Source organism: Trichechus manatus, unplaced genomic scaffold, assembly GCF_000243295.1.
Source record: "Trichechus manatus latirostris isolate Lorelei unplaced genomic scaffold, TriManLat1.0 scaffold00028, whole genome shotgun sequence".
Taxonomy (NCBI): domain Eukaryota; kingdom Metazoa; phylum Chordata; class Mammalia; order Sirenia; family Trichechidae; genus Trichechus; species Trichechus manatus.
The window spans coordinates 13,246,535-13,257,330 of record NW_004443964.1 but is presented as its reverse complement, the minus strand read 5'-3'; the positions used below and the strand labels follow the sequence as shown (position 1 = coordinate 13,257,330).

The 10,796-nt window shown below is 34.8% G+C and overlaps 1 protein-coding gene across 1 annotated transcript in view; it reads right to left on the bottom strand.

Annotated features, from left to right (window-relative positions):
* The window catches only part of LOC101359963 (ATP-binding cassette sub-family A member 6), a 63,223-nt gene that overhangs the window by 36,694 nt on the left and 15,733 nt on the right, over positions 1 to 10,796 (bottom strand). The window contains exons 9-11 of the mRNA XM_023729434.1: positions 7,238 to 7,385; positions 5,505 to 5,673; positions 1,105 to 1,163 (exon numbers count right to left, since the gene is read on the bottom strand). Coding sequence (XP_023585202.1) covers positions 1,105 to 1,163; positions 5,505 to 5,673; positions 7,238 to 7,385 — 376 coding nt within the window. The remainder of the gene's footprint in view (positions 1 to 1,104; positions 1,164 to 5,504; positions 5,674 to 7,237; positions 7,386 to 10,796) is intronic.

Here is a 10,796-nt window from a genome sequence, read left to right as displayed (position 1 = left end):
CTGTACTCCATTCTGTTTCATGTATTTTTTTATCTAGTGATGTTCATTCAAAAAAAATTTTTAAGGTGCTTCTACCTTTAAAAACATAAAAAATCCTTGCAGAAGTTGAAGATGTTTAGATATAAAAAGAAGTTCCTGATTATTGATGAGTGAAAAGGTAGTTTATAATGTGCTCTGGAAATTGAAATTATAAGTTTAAAGATGCTTCAACATATCCTTCATTAACTTAAAGAAATCACAGATCTGGATGGGTTTTGATGAGAAAAACCTGGAAAGAGAATAGACTTGCTGACACAAGTTCATTAAATTCTCAAAATAAAGACCTCATCTAAAAAAATTTAAGAAAGTATAATTGAGTTAAAGGATGTGGTACTTGTTAGAAAATAAACACAATATTAGCACAATGGACAGAGCACTCCCAGCCTTCAGGAGGGTTCCTGGCTCTTTTTAACTCTTAAGGCTTCATTTCTTGTAAAAATCATTTCTATTCCTCCTAAAATTCATTATTAATAAAAGCACGCTGTCCTCTACAAAATATAGCCACCAACTATGAAGTTGTGACCTCAATGCTTGCTTACATGGTTGTTACAGGGAACTATATTTGTTGGAATATTTCATCTCAACAGCTTTGTTCATTCAAGATTATAAACTATGTTTGTCCTAGGATATGGACTTGTGAAATTTAATTGACTGTCAATGGTCCCCTTGTTTTAATTAACTTCACCAGTATGTATAAACTATGTGAATTCCCTTGCTAGTATTAAAAAAAAATTATCAGGCTTTAACTCTATTCATCTTTACTCATAGTTCAAATGAAAGAAAACAGTGCTTATAGTGGATTCTAAAAAACAAAATGAAATCACATTCTTTCACTGCATGTTACTATTTTTGTAAAATTAATTAATCCTTGAAATATCTGGAAGATTATACACCAAATCCTTAACTGTGGTTACTTTCCACATGGTGGAGTTATATTGTTTGCCTTTTTTTTTTTCTTTCCTTATTTTTTTTGTTTTGTTGATATATATTTTCAAATTTTTCACATTGAATTTTTCCCATTTTTTGTAAAAAATTGTCAATGAAACAGTGAAATGTTTTGTTTACCTTTCAACGCTTCCACTTTTCCAGACTTTCCTTTGTATTCTTTTTTAATATTTCTGATTCTGAAATAACAAAAGGGGTACTTACTTAACCAATGCAGAAGTAAAAACAGTAAAGATCACAAACAACCCTAGTTAGACTGACAGATGCCATCAACCACTTCATGTGAAATCAGGCTGCAAGGGCACCTTGGCCTCAAAATATGGTATCATCAGCTGTTAGGGATTGAATTGTGGTCCCCCCAAAATACATGTTGTAAATTGTAACCCCTATACCTGTAGTTATAATCCCATTTGGGAATGGGTTTTCTTTATTATGTTAATGAGGTAGTTAGTATTAGTGTAGAGTGTATCTTGAGTCAATCTCTTTTGAGACGAAAAAAGCAGAGTAAGCAAAGCAAAGGTGGGGGAAGATAGATGCCATTCCACATGAAGATCACCAACGAGCCAAGTAACAGAAGTTGAAAAGAGAGAAGAACGTTCACCCAGAGCCAACAAAGAGAGAAAGCCTTCTGCTAGAGCCAACATCCTGAATTTGGACTTCTAGCCTCTTTGAAACCCAGAGATGTCTGTTTGAGGACTAAGGTGCACCTGACCCAACCCATGGTATTTTCAGCTGCCTCATATGCACGTGAAAGCTGGACTATGAATAAGGAAGACAAAAGAAGAATTGACGGCTTTGAATTATGGTGTTGGAGAAGAATATTGAATATACCGTGGACTGCTAAAAGAACAAACAAATCTGTTTTGGAAGAAGTACGACCAGAATGTTCCTTAGAAGCAAGGATGGTGAGACTATGTCTCACATACTTTGGACATGTTATCAGGAAGGATCAGTCCCTGGAGAAGGACATCAAGCTTGGTAAAGGGGAGGGTCAGCAAAAAAGAAGACTCTCAACGAGATAGATTGACACAGTGGCTGCAACAACAGGCTCAAGCGTAACGATTGTGAGGATGGCGCAGGACCTGGTACTGTTTTGTTCTGTTATACATAGGGTCACTATGAGGCAGAATGGATTCAATGGCACCTAACAACCACAATAACAACAGCCTCCTAAACTGTGAGAAAATAAATTTGTTTGTTAAAGCCACTCACTTGTGATATTTCTGTTATAGCAGCACTAGATAACTAAGACACTAGCCTACTCAAAAACAAAACAAACAAAAAAAGACTAATGCTTATTTTTGATTAATCGTTTTTTAAAAGGTTAACGCCAAAAAGTTACAAAAAAAAAATAGTAAATGCAAAAATGTTTGTTGAATGAAGGAGTAAATTAAGGAGGCTACCATGAAGGCTGCTTTCATAAGGTTTTCCACTGGCTAATTCTTTTCAGAAGTAGACCACCGGGTCCTTCTTCCTAGTCTGTCTTAGTCTGTAAGCTCAGCTGAAACCTGTCCACCATGGGTGACCCTGCTGGTATTTGAATACCGATGGCATAACTTCCAGCACTAAGACAGGGCTAGAGCCATACAGCCATTTTTCTTAGCCTCAGGACAGCCCCCCTCACCCAGCCCATTTCCTAGAGTTCTTTCTTTTCCTCCTCAGAACTTCCTTAAAGAGAAACAGCCACTGGCTAGCAGGAATCAGCAGAAATAGGTCCTGTCCTCCATCCTGGCATTCCAGATGACCTTTAGCTCATTAACCACTTTATGCATGGTAAATTCTCCACCCCTGGGTAGAGAGCTGACATACTAACGAACAAAAATGACTAAGTTCCTCCTGTGTGGGGAATCGAACCCAGGCCTTAGAAAATGCTTACTCACTCTTGGTTCTGGTTAGAATTCTGCAACCTTTCCTCCTGATACATACAGCTCAAAGGCTGCTAGGGAAAGGCGAAGAGTAGGTGTGTCTATAAAGCACAGAGACCTCCCGGGAAAAAGGAATCAATATCCTAAAAACCAGTTGTCACTGAGGCAATTCCAGCTAACGGTGACCTCATGTGTGTCAGAGTGGAGCCTTGCCCTGTGGGGTTTTCGACAGATGATTTTTCAGAAGTAGATCACCAGGCCTTTTTTCCAAGGTGCCTCTGGGTATATTTGAATCTCCAACCTTTCAGTGAGCAGTTGAGGGCATTAACTGTTTGCACCACACAGGGATTCCATCAATACCCTAGTACCTTCTATGTCCTCCATATAAAATCAAGTTCAAATGTTGGGATTTGACCACTCTCCAGTGGTGGAGAAGGGCAATGATGTTCCTAAGACAAGATCACCATGAAGAAAGAAGAGACAAGATTTGTGGGTTGGAAACTACATTCAATGTTGGGCGGTCATAGGGCAGTTTTAGGCTTCCTTGAAAACCCAGAACCTGCTTTAATAGTACCTGGGTGTATAGCACCTTCTCACCAAAGATCTAAAAGGTTAAGCATCTAAGCCTACTTTCCTACTTTGGTGTGGAACTCAGTGAGGTGCTCACAATGGAGTCAAAAGCTTTAGTGACTAGGCCTTGCATCAGACAACTCTTCTTTCCTGGTTTGTCAGTGACAAAGGGCCTCCAGTTTAGTGACAATCCAGACCAAGAGACAAGGACGTCCAGAGCCAACATTGCATAGATAAGCTGGGAGTGGCAGGGGGACATTTCACTTTCTCTCCTTGGCCATTAAGCAGCAGTAGAACAAAGAGAAGTACTGTTTTTTGGATCTCTGGGAGTAACCGTAAGATTTTCTTAGATTAAATCTGAAGATTACTGTAATTTGAATAATAAGATAATTTTATTTTTGTGCTGGCAACTAGTAAAGAGGAGGTGAGAACATTGGAATTGAATTGTGGGGGATTATTCCTCACTTTTCTAGCAACCATATAGGACAGAGTGGAATTGCCCTATAGGGTTTCCAAGGCTGTAATCTTTATGGAAGCAAACTGCTATATCTTTCTCCCTGTGGAGTGGCCAGTGGGTTCGAAACTACCAACCCTTCAGTTAGTAGCTCAGCACTTAACCACTGTCCTACAGGATCACTATGAGTTGGAATAAACTCAAAAGCAACGGGTTTTTTTGTTTTGTTTTGTTTAGTATTATTCTTCACTTGGCCTTTCTCTTTTGGATAGATGTTTTCCACGGAGCTGGTAATCTTCCGTGTTGAGGTTGGAAGCCAGGGTGTTCTGCTGCCCTCTCAGAAAGCTTATCAGAAAATAGAGTTAGAATTGGAAGGACGAAGCTTAGGTAGATACGTTTGTCTTAGAGAGAAATATTTCACTTCCTATTATATTCCTTTATATTCTTTTGCCTCCTGACATTTCATCAGTATCCAGAGGCTATGACCATAGACTACGAAGCCAGGCTGTCTGGATTCCCATCCCAACATCCCACTTACTAGTTACACAACCTTGGGTAAGATACTTAACCTTTCAGCACTTCTCTTTTCTAATTTGTAAAATGGTGAAAATAAAAGTACCCATCTCATAAGTTTTTTTGTGAGAATTAAATGCTTATCTGGTACATAATAAGCACTAGATGGGTATCTGTTAAATAAATAAATGGTTAATATTTAAAACTCTGATTTTTTAGCTTTAGCGTACATTAGAAAAATCTGCAGGGCTGTCTAAAATTCACAGATTCTTGAGTTTAATCCCACATTGAGTTAGAATCCCTGGGGGGTAGGGTCTGAGAACACAGATATTTTAAGAGTTCCTCATGTGATTCTGTTACATACCAAATCCCATAATTGCCCTTCAAAGTAGATGTTACCCTCATTTCATAGAGGACATTGAGGGTCAGAAAAAAATTTATTTATTTTTAATAAAGGACACTGAGGGTCAGAGAAATTTATTCATTTTTCCAAGATTACACATAAAACGAGAGAAAAGTGTGGTATTAGGACCTAAGACTTTCTGAATTCAAATTACTTGGTTTTTACACAGATAGGCCAGACAAAACTATGAAGAAAGGGGCTCAGAGAATGAAAAAAGCAAGAATAAAAGAGAAAGGGATCATCAGTGACAGAAGCAGGGAGAAAGATAAGATGGAGGATGATAAGGTAACAGTATACAGAGCTAATCAAAGAGAATTTTCCTTTCGAGTAGCAGTTGGGAGAAATTAATATTGGTGGCAATGGAACAATCCACAGTGATGTTCACCAAAACAAATTTCATCTCTTTTAATATTTTGCCTAAAGCTCACTCTGCTGTTGTTGGTTAATAATTCTTTAGCATTGCACTCCTCTATTAACCTAACTATGTATGTGATTATCTGGAGCCCTGTGGCACAGTGGTTAAGCGCTTGGCTGCTAACCAAAAGGTTGACTGTTCGAACCCACCAGCTGCTCCACAGGAGAAAGATGTAGCAGTCTGCTTCCATAAAGATTACAGCCTTGGAAACCCTATAGAGCCTTTCTACTCTGTCCTATAGGGTCACTATGAGCCAGAATCGAGTCGATGGCAATGGATTTGGTTTGGTTTGGTGATTACCTGATGGCTTCTTTTCCTTGGAATTCTGGAGCTATTGGTTCAAAGCAATCATCAGTGGAATGCTCAGGGTCGATTTCCTTCTCAATGACCTCATAGTCAGTTCTTTGGCGTTGCAAACAAGGTGATGAGTTCAGGAAGAACAATGGAGAATAACGGCGCTCATTTCCATCTAAGTAATCAAGAAGCAATAAAATATCGAATCAGCAATATAAACCCAATGAGCAAAGAAGCTATATTATTATCATAATACTACAGAATGTCTTGAACTTTCAAACATCATAGATAAATTCTTTACTTTCTAGCTTTCCATTGAGGTAAAAACTTGATAATGAAGTAAAGAATGAAAATTCAAAGAATAAACCAAAAACCAAACTCGTTGTCGTTGAGTCAATTCCAACTCATAACAACCCTATAGGACAAAGTAGAACTGTCCCACAGGGTTTCCAAGAAGTGGCTTGTGGATTCAGACTGCTGACCTTTTGGTTAACAACCAAGCTCTTAACCACTACGCCACCAGGGCTCCAATTCAAAGGATAATAATATGTTATTGTAAAAGTTAAACAATATAATAGAACTTTCAACAAGGTATAAACTTCAAAATGACTTTGAAGGTGCTTAGAAGAATGCATGAAACCAAATATTTGGCAAAACACAAACCCTTAATGTGGCACATAAAAAACAATAGCACGCATGTTTGTAAACTTAAGAAATCATTTCAGCACAATAAAACAATTGAATATCATATTGCGATACATGAATGAAAGGTACCTGAAGAAATTATATTTGTTTAGGATAAATAGTCATTTTCCAGACTTTAAAAAATGAAATAGTTTTTGTTAGTAAGGACTTCACATATAAACCAGAAATAACAGAAAGACAGAAAAAGATATAAGGAAATGCACAGAAACATAGGAGACGATCTTAAAAACAGTCAACATGGAAGGAACACATGAAATAAGAAGACAAATAAATAAGGATTTTCAAAGACAAAAAATTCTGATTCCCATATGTGCAAAGGAATTCTTGGTTTATGTGAAATCTTTGGTTGTTTCCAAGAAAAAGAAAAGCTAACTGGGTAATACATTTCTGTAACTATACACAATATAGGAAAAAAATTGAAAATAATGCTGAAAATGTACTTTCTAATTTTCATTTCTGGTATTCTTTAAAGGATGGAAACTTCTCTTTCTGAAATGGTCCTTCCCGAAACGGGGGAAGGTAGGAAAACACTGACTATATCCCACCTGAGGTCCCATCTAACTGTGTTAATTTACAACCTGTCCCACACTCTTGTAAATAAAAAGAAAAAACAAAATTGAGTAAGAGGCACTTCCACAGTACTATGGCCCTACACTAGTCAAAACTATCTTAAGAACTAATTTATTTCAGCTTGGTCTGATACAAATCCTAAATATCATACTTTGAAAACAGGTTCAAGGATCCCTGAAGAAAGTAATATTATTTAATTACTATATAATTATAATATGTGCTATAATTATTATCATCATATAATTACAATATATATTATTATATTAAAGCAACAATAATAATTGTTTTTACATTAAAATTCCTTCAGATCATTAAAACTATAAAGTAGAAATGAACTTATTCATCCTGTGGTGGGAAATATTTGTTATTCTTCATTTCTTAAAATATATTTACCTAACATTAACAAAAACTCTTCAACGTAATCAATCCTTATAGAATTCAAAGAAAAATTCACAGTTACTTACAGGGTAAGATTCTGTCAAAGTATAATGCCAGTACCAAGTAGAAAAGACCATCAAAAGCCAACATTGAAAAAGTTCCTGTCATTATATACGACTCTCCTGAAAGCTCAGGAAAAATTACACCATTCAATTTATAATCCAAGTGGATAATCTAAGAGTCCAGAAAAAAAAAAAAATAACAAATGCTTAAAGGAAATAAATTAAAAGAAATTTGATGTAGTAACAAGAATTATTATTTGACTAGCTTTTTCAACAAGCCCTTATAATGAGGTCAAAATATTTATATTTTACTGAAAAAAATCAAAGTAATATTGGAAGAAATCACTGATTAAAAAAATACAATGGTCTAAGAATAGGAATTCAAATTATAACTCATTTGCTTATTTTCAAGAAGTTATTGCAATATTACAAAGTATCATTTCTATGGAAAAAATAACAAATTTTAGAAAACAATATGAGGAATTATTTGAAGCATCTCCTTAGGATAATGATTTTAAAACTTACCTCTTTCTTCAGTTATTACTGAAAATAAAGATTTGTATTTATAATTTTGCAATATAATAATACCTACACTGACATGAAGATATGTTCTAGGCACTATTCTAACAGCTTTTTATATTCTCTCACTTCACCTTCCTCATAACTCTACAGGACATGCGTTATTATTCTTATCTTCATTTTACATATGATGAAACTGAGGCACAGAGAGTTTGAGTAGCTTATCCAGCCAAAGTCAAAATCTACATGTTACCAAACAGATCTGAATGTCTAGATTCACTGGGAGACATGTACAAGAATATTTGTAGAGAAATTATTAATATTAATAACCCAAATAAGGTCTCACTTCTCCCCAAATTAATTTGAAAATTCAAATACGAATGTTAAAATTTTAACGTTTTCATGACGAAGTTGAGTTTATTCCAGGAATTCAAGTTTGGGCCAACATTTGAAAACAATCAATTTAATTCAGCATAAAACAGATTAAAGAGGAAAATTATGTAGTCAACCTAGATGCAGAAGAAGTATTTTATAAAATTCAATATCCATTCACGATAAAGAAAACCTCACTGTAAACTAAGAAGAGAAGGAAACTTTCTTAACTGGGTAAAGGGAAATGTACAAAGATAGCATCAAGCATCATGCTTAATGGTGAAATTTTGAAAGCTTTCCATTTGCCTGTATTTCTATTTAACATTGCACCAGAGAAGAAAAATAAACCATCATTATCTGCAGATGATATGATTATATATGTGGAAATTCCAAGATAAAACACAGAAAAATACTGGCTTTAATAAAAGAGTATAGCAAGAATGTTGGATAAAAGGCCGATATACAAAAATCAGCTGTATCTGTATTAACAACAAACATTTAGAAAATAAAAATTTAAACATCAGTTCCACTTACAACAACATCAAAAATATCAGACACTTTGGAATAAATCAAATAAAATTGTGCAAGACCTCTACACTGAAAACTAAAACAAGTATTAAGGGAAATTGAAGAATACCTAAATGAATGCATATATGTATGCATCCCACTATTCAAGTCCTACATATATACCAAACAGATCTGAACGCCTAGATTCAATAGGAGACATGTACAAGAATATTTGTAGAGGCATTATTAATATTAATAACCCAAATAAGGTCTCAATTCTCCCCAAATTAATTCGAAAATTCAACTGCACCAAAATCTCAACAGCTTTGTGCACGCACATGCATGTGTATGGGTAACTTGATAAGTTAATACTAAAATTTACATCACTGCAAACGACCTAGAACAGACAAGACTCTCTTGAGAAAGAAAACAGTGTGGTGAAATTAACTCTGGGTGGCAAGAATGGTTAAGCGATGGATCAAAAGGTTGGCAGTTCAAACCCACCCAGAGGTGTCTTGGAAGAAAGGCCTGGTGATCTGCTCCTGAAAGATCACGGCCTTGAAAACCCTTTAGGCCACAGTTCTACTCTGCACACATGGGGTTGCCTTGAATCGGAATCGACTTGATGGTAACTAACAACAACAACAACCAGATATCAAGACTTATAAAACAAAACACTATGATATTGGTGCAAGGATAGACAAATGGGCCAAAACATGACAGGCTGAGCTACGATAAAGGAACCACTGCAATTCATTCAGGGAAAGGGTGGTCTTTTCAATAAATAGTGCTGATGCAAGTGGACGTTCGTGTAGAAAAATTAATGTTGACCTCTACCTACACATATACAAAAGTTATTTTGAAACGGAATATACATCAAAATGTAAAAGTTATAACAATCAAGCTTCCAGAATAAAATGTGAGAGAACATTTCATTATCTTGGGATAGGTAAAGATTTCTTAAACAGACACAAAAGTACTCTACATAAAACAAAAAATGTTAAATTGGACTTTATCAAAATTAAGAACCTCTGTTCATCAAAGGCCACCATTAAGACAATAAAAAAGCAAGCAACAAATAACTGAAAAATGTTTCATATCCAACATATATAAAGAATTCCAATAAATCAATAAGAAAAAAATAGACATCTCAGTATAGAAATGGGCTAATGAGGTTGACTGGCAACTTACAAAAGAAAAAAATCCAAAAACATGAAAAGAAACAGTAAACATATGAAAAGTTATAGAATTTCATTAAAAATCAGGAAAATGCAGATTGATACCACTGATGATATATTACTACATATCTACCTGAATGGCTAAAATTTGAAAGACTGACAACCCTAAGTGTCGGTGAAGACATGGAGCAATTGGAGTTCTGGTGGTGCAAATGTAAATTCTGGCAATTACTTTAGAAAAATATTTGGCAGTAGCACAAAGATTAAGATATACATACTCTAGATCCTACTATTCAACTCCTACATATATACCAAACAAATCTGAATGCCTAGATTCACTGGGAGACATACACAAGAATATTTGTAGCAGCATTATTAATATCAATAACCCCAAACTGGAAAATATTGTTATTATTAATAAGAAAATTGATAGTATATTCATACAATAGAATACTCTATAACAATACACTATAGCTACACACAAAATATGGATGGCATCTAACAATATAATATTGAATGAAAAAATCCAGATTTTCAAAAATACATTTTGTATACTATCATCTATATAAAGTTCAAAATTAGGCAAAACTGAAAAAAAATTATATTTAGGGATGCACATTTAAGTGGAAATGAAAAGCAAGGAAATGATTTTATAAAAATTTTACCAAAAGAAATGAGTGTTTTGAGAGTTTCTGGGGTGATTGCAACCTTCTACTGCTTGACCTGGTTCACGGTTACTTTGATTTACTTTATAATTATTGGCTAAACAGTATACTTATAAAATTTTTGTATTTGATCCATAGTTCACAAAATGTCTTTTTAAAAAGACTATTTTTTTTGGTCTGTTTTTTTAAATTTTTTTTTTTATCGTACTTCAGGTGAAGGCTTACAGAACAAATAGTTTCTCATGAAACAGTAGTACACATACTGTTTTATGACATTGGTTAACAACCCCACAACATATTAACCCTCTAACTTCTCAACCTTTTTTTCTGGTGAAAATACAC